Here is a 17,218-nt window from a genome sequence, read left to right on the forward strand (position 1 = left end):
AATTTGAATTTCCCCAGCTCGCTTATGTTCTGTTTCCTTCAAAGTGCAGACTGAGGACTAAGTCCCCATTATGCTAGACCAAATCCTATGACAGCACAAAAGAGAAGTCCCACTTTATGCACCAAATCATATGACATCATAAAAGAGCACAATCGTAGGTCAAGGTGACATTTTCTATTAATAATTCCAAAAAGAATTCATCATTCATCATGATACCATATCAAGGACACAAAGCAAAAGACAGAACCTACACGATTCATCATATCATAAGGAAATAGCCATGAAATTAAAGTTTAACAGGGAAGAACTACCTTATTTAGATGCTATAAACCATTTTGCTACTACCCAATGCCTCTCTTCCACTGAAACACTGCTCAGGTTTTTAAAAGAGGAAATATGACATATAATCATCTGTGTAGGCTACATGAATTCGTTGCACCATCCCATTGCATTTGGTATTTTGTAATCATATTGATAATTTGCTTATAAATAACTTCTATTTCCCCCTTGCACAATGTACAGCAAACCTTGTTGACTTCCAGAGAATAAATACTTCCATATCGAGAATAACCTTCTATTTCCCCCTTATAGCTCAACTGCAAATGCGAATAATCTTATTTCATATGTTCTATGAAACCCCACACGAAAATATATTAACCCCACGCAGAAGAACACAAAAATATATTCTAACCATGTAGAATAGTGCATATCCACAGTTACAGGCAAATAAATAATTCCAGAGAATACAAGCTATGCATGCTTTAAAAAATAAAGTAGCTAAAATACTATCATGGTAAACTGAAGAACAAAGAGCATATGGGATCTTGTCAACAGAAGAAGTCGATTGCAGCTGGTAGAATTGAACATTTTGCAGGAAGAAATCCTAAATGTTCTCCATCAGATTGGTAATAGATGTCACCTTTGCAAATCTCCTCAACTACTTCAATTGACTTTACACTGTAAATATTATCATCAGAAACAGATTGTGTGAGATCAATTCACAAGGTTTAACAAAATTTTCACCAAAAAACAAAAGGAAAAGTAAAGTAAAAAAGAAGTAAAGGTTAAAACGAGAGACCAAATAAATAAAAGTCAATATCGTAGTAAATGTTAGACAAAAAGGAACATTCCACTGTGTTTGAATCCAGGCAAAAAAGAAAAAGTAAATCCAAATATTATATCAAAGGGAAAAAGGAAGGCTTCACCACAATGGATAAAATATACATCCACCTGTCAAAATTTGACGATTGAAGGATGATCATATGAATCAACCATGACCATCATGTAACATGGAAAGATAAAGCTTACTTAATTGGAGAAAAAAATAATTACCTTTTCAAACATACATTTTTCTCTGATATATGTGATCCATTATATAGTTTGTGCAATTTAAAAATGAAGTCATACCACTTGAAGTCTTGGAGAATCACTACCTATGATAAACAAATTAAAACATGTTAGACCAAAAATACCAATTATTTAAGCAATTTCAAGAAGGTATATCAACTAGGTAGTAAACCACCTCAAGTTTTCCACTAGATGGATCTGCTGTTGGGGTTATCTTCATCCCACCTCCAAAATATTTACCATTTCCTATACAGATAGCAGTGACATTATGGAATACCTCCCACTGCCCATCATCTATCTATAATTTAGCAAATAGTACGAGGGGTCAGAAAGCTACCAAGAAAAATAAGATCAAACTTGGGATGCAGAGACTATCTCGATTTTAACAAATACTCAAGTAAAACACAGACCTTGACTTTCAGGTTCCGACTTTCATGCCCTATGAAAGCCCTTAAAGCCCCCAAAACATAACATAAATTTCCAAAACCTTTGTATTTAGAAGCATAATAACCTGCCTTTGCACTCCTGCATTGTTTTTACAGAACAATAACTTGAATCCTGTGTACTTAGTGTATTTGATAGAACTGAAGTCAGCGACTTGAGTTTTTTTTATCTTCCTCAAACAATTTAATTTAAGTTCTTACAAGTGAATGTCTGCAACATTAATGAAGAAATGATGTTCTCCAGTCTGACCAGTAATAATTCCAACATCTAGTTTAGATTTTGATCCTGGACAAAAGAAAAAAAATAATGTAAACATGAAATACAAGAAGAAAAGCACGTAATGAACTGGGAAGCTGGGAAGAATTGTATCTCTATTCCACTAAACGCTTGAAATTATAAAAGAAGCACCATAAGCTTGTATAGAGGTATCAACAAAATAAAACAAACACCAATAACGCCAGAAAACCAGGTAACCAGTTAGCAATATTAACAAAGGAATGTTTTCATCTATGAAGCAACATTTTCAACATATTAAAAGTAAGCCTGCTTTGCAATACAGCAAAAAAAAAAAGTGAGCCTGCTTTGGATTATTATGCTTAAAGTTTTATGCCGCACTCAGTTTCTTAGATGGTAAAGTTGATCTTACGCCATTTATTGTAATGAATTTTCCTACAATTTGGAAAAAATAATAAATCCCCAGATAATCAGATGTACACCAGGATCAGTGTTCTCAAAGCTGATAAACTTTACATGATGGATTTCAGTTTTAGCCTCTGCCACCTGGCACTGGTGGCAATTACCAAGCCAACATGGTTCTGACACACATAACATGGGCACACTCGGCTTCTTAAATGACATTCCATCTTTACATTTGATTTTAGGATCATTTCATTATAAAAAACACTCCTACAATTTGAAAAAAAAAAAACAGAAGAAGAAACGAGTCCTCAGATATAGACCATCATTAGTGTTCTCAAAGGTGATAAACTATATATGGTGGATTTAATTATCAGCCTGGCATTTACCAGGTTGACATGATTCCAACACACAAAACATGGTTGGCCACCTTAACATGTCAAGTTCAATGGATATCCCTGACAATTAATACAAAAAACCTACCCTAACATTTACATGTTCTCAAATCTAGCCTGATGTTTAAAAATTTCAAATCTAAAAAGTGTATTAAAATCTTGCCTCCATTAATTTTGTCCGACCCTATTAAAATATGACATGACAACCACATAGTGTTTTTCCATGTCACACGTGGACCTGGACATGGAAGTCACAAGCAGCTAGATATGCAGGAACCAATTGTTAACAAGAGAGGCAAAGTAAACCAAAAAGAACAATAAAGGATGCCAATAAATGCATGCTTTCTTGTGTTTGAGTATGATGACGATATAGATTTGCAAGCAAAATGCAGGAGCAACCAAGCCTAACAAGATGGAGAAACATAACATTTAAGAAACAAATCCATGGTTCAATCACACACAGGTTATAAAGAAGTACCATTCAAAAATCTTCTTAATGGGAAAAAATTCTCTATAGTTTTGATTCTTAAACTCATAATCTCAATTCATCCATTTGAGCAATGGAGTAAAGGGAATTTAACACATTCTGCAAATAGAAATCTATATGAAACAAAGAGAAAAATAACAACCTCTTTGAATTCTCTCAATTGCTTCATATGGATCATTTCTCCTGGTGTAATGAAGTGCATAAAACCATCAATTATGAAATAACTGTAGGCAATACAATTTAAGAAATCTGTAATAAATAATATGCAGATAAAGGAAAACATACCACGAAAATGTTCTAGCGAAATCTGAGCCAGTTCCAAGTGGAATGAGCTGAAAGAACAGAATTTATCTGTCATATGCAATTCAAATACAATATAAAAGAAACTCATCTTACAACAAGATGAGAAAATTGATCTTAAAAACAAGACAACATCACTAACACCAAGTGTGGTGGATGGTTTAGGCTCCTGTCCAAGAGCTGTCACTGGTTGACCCTTCCAGAAGAAACCATTGATGACCTGTAAGTATCAACAATATGCAAACTAAAGAGACTAACCATGCTTTGAACTTAGTGGAACTAAGAACTCTAACAGAATAACAACTAAGTCCACAAGAGCATATTGAAGCAAAAAAGTAGGACACTAGCTATAAAGGTCTATCATGGAAAAAAGTAAAAAAGAATGGTTCCAAATTATACAATGCCAAGTTTTAAAATACATATATGGATAACTGCTTATAAAAAACATCATTGATATCTTATTTGATTAAATGAAAAGCGATAATCATACACTAAATAACTGAAATAACTGGAAAATGTAAAATGCTGTTATTGTCTCTTGCATATGTGAAAAAATTAAACAAGCAACACATCGTTCATTAATCTTTATGATTCAAGCCTCTTTGGAAGCTATCAGAATAAATTGACAGTTATTGTAAAGGAGAAATAGATAAAATGTGAAAGCATAGAATAGATATTAGAAATTTGAGTTAGTTAAACAAGTACCAGATTAAATTTTATCTCAAAGGTCATTTTATGTTTGGATGATGCAAGGCTGCTTTTCTAGTCAACTTCCATGAATAAAATTCAGCCATTAACTTGTTATCTGAAATTCGGTCATTAACTTGTTATCTGAAGATTATAAATTGCTTCAAACTATGAACATCCACAGAATTTGTAATACCATTTCTCTGCATAATTTCCTTTGTGGGTATTTATAAAAGAACTATTTTATGGGAAAAATATTGTTCCAATATATTTGTGTTCAAAGGACCAAACAGTTAATGTGGTTTACTTTGAGATGTACACTTATGCAAATTTTCCTGAAGACATGATTTGGTTAAGGATGTTCATGAACACTTGCAGATTGATAATAATCAATAGGGGCATCCTATTTTGATGTACCAAGTTCTCTAGCTGCCAAAAAAATGAATAAAATTAGTAACCTTCTTTATTCTTAGATCAATTTCTTTATCTTCTTGGATGGCAGGGCAAATAAACATAATCTAATTTTTAAACTTTGAACATATTTCTCAGATTAACTCATTTCATTTATTTGGTTTAACAAAATAAATTGCAACCCTATCACGTTTGGAGTTATCATTTTGGTGTGTTTCTTGCTAAAATTTTCAAGTGAACATAATTACAGGTAGTAGAATCAAAAGGAGAAATGTACAAATAGAATTCTATAGTCATCAAAATAAGAAATTTAGACAAACCCAATATGACAATATTGATCAAGTAATAAAGAAGTGAACACTCAAACCTCATGAAGTGTACCATCACCTCCAACAGCAACTACAGCATCTACTCCCTCCTTTATTGCCTAAAAATGTCCATCAATGGGTAATTAATAATCTTATGTCAAAAGGCAATCATTATACAGAAATTTGACTAAATAGACTAAATGGTCATACTTCCAATGAAATTTTCTACCTCCCTTGTTATGTCCACGCCATGCAAAGGACCAGATGTAATATACTCGTTTATCTGACAATGATAAATCCACAAGCAAACTTAGTTGGTAATAAATGGAAGCGGCACATATTAAACCAAATACTATGTATCTAATAGTTAGTGCTAACATGGAATTCAGAAAGTTACGGCCAAATTATGATTATAGGTGAAACACACATTTTTGAACTTAAAACCTTTAGACAATATATCTATATATATTATATATGTATATATACAGATATATATGTATGTATGTATATATCAAATATTAACAAAAGACATGACTTTATGGTGCATGAAAATACCACATGAAATAGCTGCAAAAAAGAAGACTGCAATATTTTCATCTCTCTGTTCCATTTGCAGAACAAATTCCTTTGCCCGTAAATTAAGAGGACAACAAAAAAAGAATAAATAGCAAGCAAAAATTTCTCACATTAATAAATGTGTTCAAATAATGAATAGTATTCTGTATTTGTGTTAGCCTATAATTATGTGTCATTCCTAGCTTTACCACATGGTGAACTGAAACTCAGAGGAACTGTATAAAACGTCTATTTTCACCATCTTATCCACTGAAACTCAGAAGTTTCAGAACTTTTTGCCAGCTTTATAATCACATTATCCAGAGACAAGAATTTCTTCTTAGTTATTTCAATTTTAGCACCCACCAATAAGAGCATATCAAAAGAGTCTAGAGCAATTACCCAAATAGAGCCCTTGATATTGAGAAATGCCGAAATCAGACCCCTAAGTTCTAATATGCCGGAATCAAGCCCTTCACATTTTTATAGACCAAAACACTCTCCACTTAGAATCAGATTATTTGGTAAAACAACTTGCGTGACTGAAGAAATCCAAAAAGAAATTAAAAAAACAGGAGGCAAATGCCCCTTTAAAAGCAAGCCTATTAGTAACAATTTGAAAGGGCAAATTAATTAATTTCAGTTAGTCAAGCAACTTCACCAAATAGCTTGACTACCGTTCAGTACCGTGATTTACCTCCTCTCCATAAGCCTTAGGATGGGTTGTTGAGGGGCGCTTGGGGTGCATATTAGCACCTTTTGCAACAATTGACTGACTGAAATAATCTATTTTTTTTTATAAAAAGGAATAAAAATTAATTTTTCTAATTTCGTTCATTAAGTTGTTTCAACAATGCCCATGATAGACTGAAATCAATGAATGTTACTTAATTTTCAAATAAAAAGCATTTACCTATTAAATTAAATGGACATTTACCTGCCTTTTTTTATTTTTTTAATATTTTCAGTCAATCATTCTCAGAGAGCCCCCTCATTTTTTGAAATATTTCATTTTTAAAAAATCATAAACAGGCAAAGATATTTCTATTAGGTACTTCCTCTTTATAGATAGTTTCTGTCAATCAAGTTATTTACCAGCACCTTAACTAACTAAAATTGAATAATTTTCTGTTTTTTAAATTAAAAATATATTACTTATAAAATTAAATGAGCATTTGACACCTATTTTTTTCTGTGAATTGTTTTTCAATCAATTAAGTTGTTCAATGGAATAGATTGAATCTTTGAATCAAAGTGTAGTTTTAAATTGGCTTACCCTCTTTCATGATGCCTATGAGTTTCATAAATCATGTGAACGATGTCAACGAGTTGGAAACATAGGGCGTAGGAATGAAATGTCTTATTAACCTTTACTGTTTTGTGAGATTTTTTATGTTTGGGGCATTGGTTTCATGGATCCATTTTCCGTCTCTTTTGGATTTACTTATATTTTCCTGGTAATTGATTATGTTTCTAAATTGGTGGAGGTCATCCCCACCAGAATTGACGATTCTCAAGTTGTTGTCACACATCGTTTGCAGGTTCAGTTTACCTAGAACAATCATTAGTGATCAATGATTTCATTTTTGCAACAGACACATGAAAGTCTTGCTGAACAAATATGAATTTCATAAAGTTTCAAGCCACCCTCAAATGAACAGCCAAGCCGAGGTCTCGAATAGAGAGATTAAACAAATTCTAGAGAAAACGATGAGATCGAATAGAAAGGAATGGAGTAAGAGGCTTGATGATACATTATGGGCTTATAGGGCAGTTTATAAGACACCTATAGGTATGTTACCCTGTAGGATTATTTTAGGTAAGGCATGCAATTACTAGTGGAGATAGAGCATCAAGCTTACTGAGAAGTGAAGGCGTGCAACCTTGACATAAATCAACTTGGAGTCGAGAGAAAATTACAACTTCACGAACTAGAAGACCTTCGGTTAGAGGCCTACGAGAACCCTCACATTTACAAAAAAAAAAAAAGACTAAGGCTTTCCATGATAAATAGATCCTTCAAAAGGATTTTCAAGTAGGGGAGAAAGTGCTCTTATACAACTCTCGCCTCAAATTGATGCCAAGCAAGTTGAGGTCCCGATGGGAAGGTCCCTTTTGTATCACTAATATTTTTCCCTATGACGCAATTGAAATACAAGGAGAACTTTTAAAGTGAATGGTCATCATCTAAAGCAATTTCATCAGGGCACCAAGGGGACGATGGTGGAGGAGGCGGTGCTTAACAACACTATCTACCTATCCTAAAGGAGAGTCCATGCCTTTTTATTTCATGTTTTTCTTTATCTTTGTGTTTGTGTGTTTGCTCTGCTTTGTTTGCCTTGTTTTTCTACCATTTCACTTTGTTTAATTTTGTTTGCACTATGTGTTCCCTCAACACTTTGAGAATCATAAAAACTTTTAACTTGGCCGTCGAGTTTTGAGATCTTTGACATAATTGAATATATTGCTTGCATGTAGTCAGTTAATTTGGTGAGTTAGTTTGGTGATGGATTTTGCCTTGATAGATTAAGTCTGATAGTTCATATTTACCTAGTGAGAATTTAAATCATTCTTATTCTTTATCCTCTTTGTATATGAATTGCACTCATGTCAATTGACACTCTAGAACTTGCTTTGCTTCTTTTTGAAACTACATTATCATATGCATGCATAAATGTGATGAAGGTTCTTTCTTGTTTACTTTTTGATTTTCTTTCTTACTTGATTACTAGTTGAATAATTCACCTAACACCTTCATTTTCCACTATATTTTCTTTGCCCTACCTTTATTGGTTTATCCTTTTACCTATCCTTAAGAAAAAACATGAGAGTATTGGTTGATCTCATGATGAGTTACATTGTCCGAGATAAGCAAGTTCTAAGTGTGGGGGATGTATGTGTGGAAGGAAGAATCCTTTCTGTGATCTTCAAGTATGCGGTACAAGCATTGTAAGCATAGGGGTTAAAAAGATTAGTTCTCCAAAGAGGAAGGAATGTACAAAGGAAGTTAAACATTATATTCATCATTCCAATATTCTCATATTCTCTTTGGTTTCTCTTGTTTTACCTATCCTTCTTGTTTCTCTTTTTTACCCCCATTACAACCCTAAATAAGTCATTCTAATTTATGCATATATATATTTACAGTAGTAGAGAACGAAAATAAGCAAGCATGTGGTAGTGCAATTTGTCATAAGTAGCATTGAGTGGAACCTCTACCCTCATAAATGCTTAAGAGAGAGAGCGAAAATATTTAACTTGTGAGTCTCTTAGTTTATTCAAGTTTATTGAAATCGCTATGTTTGTTGACTAGTGTAAGAATTGGTTCCAAGAATATCTTGATCCTTGAGAATTTGATGGTCCTCACGTAATTATCTTTTATGATCTTCGAAGTGTTGATTAGGCATTAATTGGGAGATGAGTTTTTAGTTGCTTTCTAGTTTTGTTCAGTTGCCCAAGACATACAAAGAATAAGTATGGGAGATTTGATAATCAACATTTTTATATATTATTTTGCTCTTATACTTGCTGTTTCTAATCCTCTTGTATGCTTAATTTCTTAGTTCATATCATATTTTACGAGTAAGGATTTATTTTAAACTTCATTGCAATTTCTTCTACATGTATAGCATTATCTCTAAAAATATGAATGTGGCCATGTAGGGAATCAAAGATGAGTCACGGGACTAGGACTTGAACCAAACCATTTGAACTCAATGCTAGGGTTAAGGAGAGGCCGGTTTGGCAACTTGGAGGGGTGGTTCAACAACTTAGAGAGGTCGGTTCAACATCCCTCAAACCACACAACTGTCACCAATTGGAGGGATTCCTCTCACGCAACATCCCTCTCCAACAAGCTCTCTCCGCAACCCTTCTCGTCCGCAAGCTCTCTCACGCACTTCTGTATCACAGCAAGCTGTCGTTGGACAAGTTGGAGTTCAGGGAGAGCAGTGCACCGATCGTAGAGGCGAAGAAGGTGCGAGGATCCTCCACCCTCTTCTGGCCTTAGCCATCGTTCCTCGATTCATCCGCTCTCTCGATGCTTCGGTCTTCATGAGCAGTTGGTTCTTAGTGGATTTCGAGCAGATTTGAAAAAGAATCACAGCAGCCCCTTACTCGGCTTCGGTCGTTGGAGATTTCCAGCTCATTAGTTTTCATCTAGCTCATTCTTTGGGACACGAATTTGAATTTCATGGATGAGTAGACACTTTGTAGTCAATTGATCAATGAGAACAGATTGGGTTTGACTTCCTCACACCATTGTTACTAAGTGAATGCATTGATTTACTTGTTTCTGCAATCTCTCATTTTTGGTTAAATGTTAGAGATTTCTATTGTTCATTTGAAATGCAAGATATAGGTAGGTTAGATTAAGGTTGATAAATTTGTAATCTATGCTTGCCATGAGTAGACACTTTGTAGTCAATTGATCAATGAGAACAGATTGGGTTTGACTTCCTCACACCATTGTTACTAAGTGAATGCATTAATTTACTTGTTTCTGCAATATCTCGTTTTCGGTTAAATGTTAGAGATTTCTATTGTTCATTTGAAATGCAAGATATAGGTAGGTTAGATTAAGGTTGATAAATTTGTAATCTATGCTTGCCATGAGTAAGGAATTTAATTGTCGTTCATGAGCTTTCTTTTAAGTTGACACCGGATTACATTTCCTTCGATTGTTAAGGAAATTGTGTCATCAACTAATTTTTGAGGGTATCCAGTAAGAACATTGAGTGAACTAAGATTTCGATTATTGCTAAGAACAACTGAGTACCATTTAACGAGACACTGCCTGGTTCACGATTGTAGTTTAGTGAATTTACGCTTCTACTAGTTGCATTAATTTACATTTACTATTCTTAGCATTCAAATCTAAAAAACAAACCCTCATTTATCATTTGATCTTGAGATTATAACTCATCATTGCATTCCTTGAGAGAGGATCCAAAATGACCCTATATTGCACTATAATTGATTCAATGTAATTTTGTCGTAGCACGACACTGCGGTCATTCATCTAGGAGCATCATAACTCTTTGTTGTAACCTGCAATATAGTGTAGCACTTGGGCACTGAAGAATATAACTCAAAATTCATGCTATAAGCATGTAGAAAGAAAGTTCAAGTTTTTCAACTAAATTTTCTTACCTAAATGGGACTATACTATCAAGAAAAAGATCAGATACATATCATGAAGTTTTCATGACTGAATAAAAAATCTTATTTGTCTAGAAGATCAACAACTATAGGTGTTATTTAGTAAGACAGCTAGTGAAAAAATACATAGCAAAGAAAGATTTCCCTATGATTTTTATCAATATAGAAAAAAAAATTATGATTGAGACCTTAGACAACTATTGTGGGAGGTTTCAGAGTTCAAGTAAAATATCCAATAATAATCTTTGTGCGCTAAAAATATGTATGATAAATTGATAATGTCGTTACTATTGTTAGTCATTGAAAGTGTGGCAAATGATTTTTCTATAGTTGTAGGTTTAATCAAGCGTCAGTTCTAAGTTCATGATTAACCCAACTAATCATTTTTTTTAAAAAAAACTATTAGTGTATGATATTACCAACAATATATTAATCGATGTGAGTATTTAGATTATATTTGAAACCTAAATTAAGGAGGAAAATATTAGAAATTAAGAGTGTGTTTAAAGGACCTAGACAGTAAATACATAACACTTGAGAAAGAAATGATCAAGGAAAAAATTGTTGGGAAAATGATGCTCCTAAGTGGGCCGATTAGATGTTTATTTTGATTTATCTCACATATGGGTTATGCATCAAATGTGCAAGGGTTTGGAATAATGTACATGAAGCTCACAAAGCTTGGTGATCCTATTAGATATTGAGTTTTATCATATTTAAATGTTTTTGAGCATTGAGTTAAAGTCAAATTGGGTTCAGATGGAACTCATAGGTTTAAAGCGAGGAAGATTCGGATTTATTTTAGCCATTGCAGGTCCGAACCAAATTTTTAAGTGGGAATTGCCTCGTTTAGTCATGGTAGGACAAATTAGTAAGGAGTTGAGGTTATATAATCTCTCTCCTCTCCTCTCTTCTACACATCTTCACACGTGCACATCCTCTCCATCTCTTCCCAGTGTGATGCACCGCACTTCCTCTACGTGAGAGCACCTTGTAGTCACCAATCTCTCCCCTCTCTTTCCCTCTCTTTTTTTTCCTCTGCTCCCTACACCCACAGCCACTAGTCAGCCACCCTTGGGTGAACCATGAGAGACCGCTGACCCTCCTTCCTCTCTTCTTCCTTCTCTCATTCTCTCCTCCCTCTCCCTGCATTGTAACCATCAATTGGCCACTTGAATTCAAGCGGAGCAAAGTTGACCTAAAGTTGACCTCCTTTTCCCTTTTCAATTGTTTGTGTTGAGTCACTGATCCCACTGAATGAAGTCATTGCCCGCACACTGACCAAATTAAAGGTAAAGATTCAGTGAGTAATTTTATGGCTGTTATTGGTAAATGATTGACTATTTCAGACTAATTGTGACCTAGTATTTAGGTCCAATTGGGCTCGAGTATTTTGTATCAATGAAACAACTACCTTATTTTTGTTTGAGGTTAGCGTACTGGTTTAGAATAGAAAATTAAATTGTTGTTCGAAATTAGTGGGTGTTTAGCAATTAGGGTTTTATCAAGGTAGTGAGATCAAGTTTAGATTCATCAAATTTTAATTTATTTCTAGATTTTATGTTATTATCATTATTAGAGATTTATGTTGAGTTTTCTTTCTATATTGTATCTATGATTACCCATTTGAGTAAAGCATGCTAATTTCAGATCTTCGAATCCATATTTAGTATATTTAGGTGGTTAAAACATATCCTTTACTTCGTTTAGATGCCCTCATGCACGAACAAATGTATAAAAATCGATGATACATTTGTTTTAAAAAAGGGATTAACATAACATTTAAAATAACAAAATAAGTTTTAGAAAAGAATTAAACTATTGGGGTTAAATAATCGATCTTTTTTGTTCAAACTATACATACAGGGGTGAGTGAATAGGGATTAATATAGGAAGAGCTTGTTTTTAAAAAATAAGACTTGATACCCTCATTATTTTTCACTTGATACATATAATTTAGACTTTTCATTTATTTGTTGACTTATATGTTGATACTATTTTTTATGATGCATACCCTTACTTGGACATCATATGCTAATACATAGTTAAATTAGCACAACTTTTGTCAAAAAGTTAATTTAGGTTATTCGTAAAAGCTAGCCGATAAGATGTAAACTCATAGTAGAATAATCGTGGTATAAGATTAAAATGAAACTATAATTTTAGGTGGAGAAAATAAATACTAACAGCTAAAAGCTTTAAGTTTAACCTTAAACCAAAGTAGTTGATCATCCAAATGAGGTTGTAGGAGCGAGTGATCGCATGTAGTCAGTAATTATTTATGCGACAGTACTATATTGTTATTATGTATCACCGATGAAGGCTTTGCCTATAAATCACCCTCTCTAAGGACGTTGCCTTTGGTGATTCACTTCTTCATCAATAGTCAATTTTTGATCTATTGGTGAAAGACTTATTGGTTTACATGTGACATTTACTGGTGATGACTCAAAGATGATAATTAAAAGTATATTAACTTGTGATAAATGAGGGGAATAATTGATGACTTCAATTGATGATAAATAAGTGAAATGAAAAGGAGTTACTATATATAAAAACTAAAGATCTCAAATAAGAACTTAAAGTTATAACATTATATGTGACTTATCTAATTTTTTCTTAATCTCTCATAATTTGATCTAAGTAACTATTTTTTCTTAGCTTCCAATTTTTGCAGGCAAAGGTAATTTTGGAGTGATAGTTGATTTTAGCGGATACTAAAGTTGCTTAGAGATCCTTGATGTGTTGATTCACAATTTGATTTTATTCGTGTACTTTTTATTTTATTCATATGACTTTTGGTATTTTATGACTTTGTTATATATTTTATAGAAAGAAAATGAATATATATAAATATACATATATATTGGAAAACTTATTTATTTGAAGCTAGTAATTATTAGCATGACGCTTGATATCCTATTATTACACTTTCACCAAGTGGTGTACTTCCTAGTAAGTGAAAACTACACCCCTGGGCATGGTAGTTTTAGTTGGTAGCTGAGCCAAGTTTGTTAGTAACATTTATTGATTTCATTTTTGTTGTTGTTTTTTTTGTTGTTTTCTGATTTCTTGGAATAAGTTGTTTTCACAAGAGTCGAGGTCAAGGTCTATCTTTGAGCTATAATAATGTAAGAGTCGAGTTCAAACCACGTTACATCATGTGTTAGCATTACATGTATCTTTTTTTGTGTGTTTATACTTGACATAAACAACCAAACATACACAAGCACAATCTACGACGCTTGAATTGTCGTTATTTTGTAAAAATATTAGTTTTAGGATTTGACTTTTCACGCTCACTCTCTCTAGCCAATGGTGCACGCCATCTATTCCCTTGCCACCTTGCCTATCCACTTCTTTATATGGAAATAAAGGGAGAGAAGGAAAATGTTAGTGAATTTTTTTTTTTCTAATTTTACCAAAATTGGTTCCACCAATTTGGATAGGAAAATAAAACAACTGTTAAATCCGACCAAAGAACTATAAGTTAAATCCGGCTAAAAAACTAAAACTATTATATTGAAATTGATGTTTTTTAAATTTATTAAATCAATTTTAGAAATTTATATTTTAGCTCTTTTTCCATATAAGGAAATGCTTCCTAAAATGGTTTTGTTCCCTTCAAGGAAACACAAACTAGGATAATATTTTCTCAACCATTTTCTATAATTTTTTTTCTTACCTCATTTTTTGCCTCATAATGTCTCCTTATATAGAAAAGTTTCTATAAAGATTTCAAGATAAAGAACAAAACTTGAATATATAAAATATAGTTTCGATAACAAGAACATAATGAATGAAATAGTTAATATGGATATATATTATTGTAGACCCGTATGTAAATATGGGGGTGTGTGTATAATATTTTATCCTTGAATAAAATATATATGAAGTAGTGAGGCTACTTAGGGTTGTGTTTGGTAAATGATTCCCCCTTCACATAGTATCATAGCATCACTCATGCTTATAACAACATTATTGGTAGTTTGTTCTAGTTGTGTCAAGGTGACACCGAGATGACCTACATGACTCAAGTAGGTTGCTTCCAAGCTGTTGTTATTGATTTTAAAGATGTATTCTCAATCACTTTAGATGTTCAGAATGTGGAATATGTAGGATTGATTTAATAGGTACCATCAAGTTTCTTCAAGCCTAACCAAATTAGAGTCAATAAAACCTCAGACTCTAGGAGGCTCTTTAATTCCTCCTCTATCTAATGTATACATACATATGTTGCAAGCCTCAGCCACAATTCCACCACTTTCAAATCCTGCTGTTGATTGATTTGCTTTAATTGTTGACTCATCCTCCAGAGAACCATATGGTGGTGGAGGACAATGGCAAAGAAGAGGTGACCATTCTATTGGTGAAAATAGGTTCAAGTGTTAGCGCTATGGCAAATTTAGCCACGTCAAAGATACTTTCTACTCTCTTTGTGGTCATCCAGGTTCAAATAGGCTGAAGTGTCAGCTCTAAGATACTATGATTACTTCATCTCAGTCAGTTACCTCATTTGCTCATGGAGGTACTTCTACTGCATGTATAACTCATACTTCTAAGTCATACCTTTAAATTTTGAATTTGAGAGTCTTTGAACATATTTATGGCAATGTATCCACTTTTTCAACTATCACACCAAAATTTCCTACCAGCATCACCATAGCTAATAGGCCTCACTCATTAATTAAGGGCATTGGAGATGTCTCTCTTTCACCCATGTTTCATTGGTCTACCATATTTTATATTGATGAATTCCCATTGAGCTTGTTATTTATTAGCAGCGCACTAAATCTTTAAATTGTTCTATCATATATGACACCATTTCTTTCTCTATACAGTATTCTAGGATGGGCAAGGTGATCAGAGAAATGAGTCTCATGGACTTTTATCAGCTGGATGTACCTACATTTTCATCCCATCTTTTGGTTATACCTTCTCCTCTTTAGATCCACAGCCATCTTGGTCATCCTGCACTTCAACATCTTGATACAATGAAGAACCAGATTTATTCACTGAAATGTGGTTCCTAATCTTATTGTGGATTCCAAAGAGTAGTCAGACACCTACTATAAGATGTATTCTGGTGTCCATGTCTCTATTAAGCAAACATGCAAATGGAAAGTTGAAAGATGAAGAGTAGCGAAAGGACAATGAAGTAACACAGAATGCTAAGGAAGCTTGTGGATAAGTTAGCTTCAAGATGCATAAATAATTCTCAAAATCGTAGTTTATCAACAACTAGGTCAATTATCGGACAAATACTATGCAAAAGCGAGGAAGAAAACTCTTTTATGCTTGAAACAGGAACTGGAAAAAACATACACAACATAACAGGAAGGACGATACCAATTGCAAAGGAAAAACACACACAAAAAAGGAAAACTTTCATCCAAAACTAAATTATAGTATTAACAAGAGCAAGCAGGCTCACGTTGCACTGTTCACCAAGCCGGGTGCGCAGGTGGGGCAGAAGTTTCTTCCATTCCCTTCCAGTACAGCCATTAGCACCTAATTTTCCCCCCAAATTTCAGTATTCCGTAAAGGAATAAGGAAAAGGCATGCGAACGAAGAGAGATAAGAGAAGCCAAACCTCTAGGATTCACGACGAAGACAAAGTTCCTCTTCGACCGGGAGACACTACCGCCGGTACGATCGGAGGGAAGGTCGAGGGCGGTCGAGCGGTTCGCTCTTACCAATAAAAAGGGCTTCACCGCCGCCGCTGCTGCCACAGCGAACCCCATTCTCGGACCTTCCTCGGATGAAAATAGGAAAAAGGAGAGATTCCACTCGTTCTGAATCTTCCAACCAACCGGAGAGGAGATGGTGTTCCGATTCGCCGCGACTTCGTCCTCCTCCCGTCTTCCTCAGACAAGCAGCAATGCAGCAACGTGGGTTTTAGGTCGTCGCAGGCGAAGATAAGTGAAATTTTGGAAATTTCAATTTAGCCCTTTCATTTTCTGCTTTTCAGGTTGACTACCTGTACTCACAAAGTTTACAAATTTCTGTGGCCATTAATTATAATTCGAAGGATCAAATTGATAAAATCAAACTCGAAGTAGGCAAGTGAGAATTTAAGGTGTAACCGTACAGTGACCGGAACTGAGCCTCCAACCAACGCATTTAATCACAGCCGTGCGCGTGATTCGTCGGATCTATTCAGATTACGACGTTTTCTTGAGAAATTACCTGAAAAAAGATTTAAAATTGATAATTGAAATACTATTAATATTTTTTAAAAATAAGATAATTAATTAATTAAGTGCTTAAAAATTTTAGGTTAAAATTAAAAGAGTGTCTTTTAATGAAATAATACAACATAGAGTAAAATTGATTCAATTAAATACTCTTATCGAACTTATTCATGAAAATCACTTTTACTTAACCAAAATCATTTCAAAATTATTATAGTAATTACTATAGCGGATATAATTTTAACAGTTGAAATCATAATTATCACAATTTGTAACAATTATGTCGGTAATATT

General features: G+C 33.7%; 1 protein-coding gene across 1 annotated transcript; it reads right to left on the reverse strand.

The window, feature by feature from the left end:
- Window positions 1-663: 663 nt before the first annotated feature.
- LOC141833347 (sphingoid long-chain bases kinase 2, mitochondrial) lies at window positions 664-16,606 on the reverse strand. The gene is made up of 12 exons (XM_074720767.1): window positions 16,324-16,606; window positions 16,165-16,241; window positions 5,245-5,298; window positions 5,075-5,134; window positions 3,752-3,829; window positions 3,595-3,641; window positions 3,452-3,492; window positions 1,992-2,076; window positions 1,758-1,872; window positions 1,523-1,645; window positions 1,333-1,433; window positions 664-957 (listed from the first exon to the last, which is right to left on the reverse strand). The coding sequence occupies exons 1-12, from the start codon at window positions 16,472-16,474 to the stop codon at window positions 828-830; spliced, it is 1,062 nt and encodes a 353-aa protein (XP_074576868.1). The 5' UTR covers window positions 16,475-16,606; the 3' UTR covers window positions 664-827.
- Between the last annotated feature and the right edge of the window lie 612 nt (window positions 16,607-17,218).

This window comes from Curcuma longa, chromosome 8 (genome assembly GCF_044706935.1).
Source record: "Curcuma longa cultivar G26 ecotype Majalengka, Jawa Barat chromosome 8, ITB_CL_G26_1.1, whole genome shotgun sequence".
NCBI lineage: Eukaryota > Viridiplantae > Streptophyta > Magnoliopsida > Zingiberales > Zingiberaceae > Curcuma > Curcuma longa.

Coding starts and splice junctions, on each gene's coding strand:
- LOC141833347 (XM_074720767.1), bottom strand. CDS start 16,474: ATGGGGTTCGCTGTGGCAGCAGCGGCGGCGGTGAAGCCCTTTTTATTG. Junction 3,642..3,751: donor AACCATCCACCACACTTGGT/GTTAGTGATGTT, acceptor CTGTTCTTTCAG/CTCATTCCACTTGGAACTGG. Junction 958..1,332: donor AAAAATGTATGTTTGAAAAG/GTAATTATTTTT, acceptor TAATATTTACAG/TGTAAAGTCAATTGAAGTAG.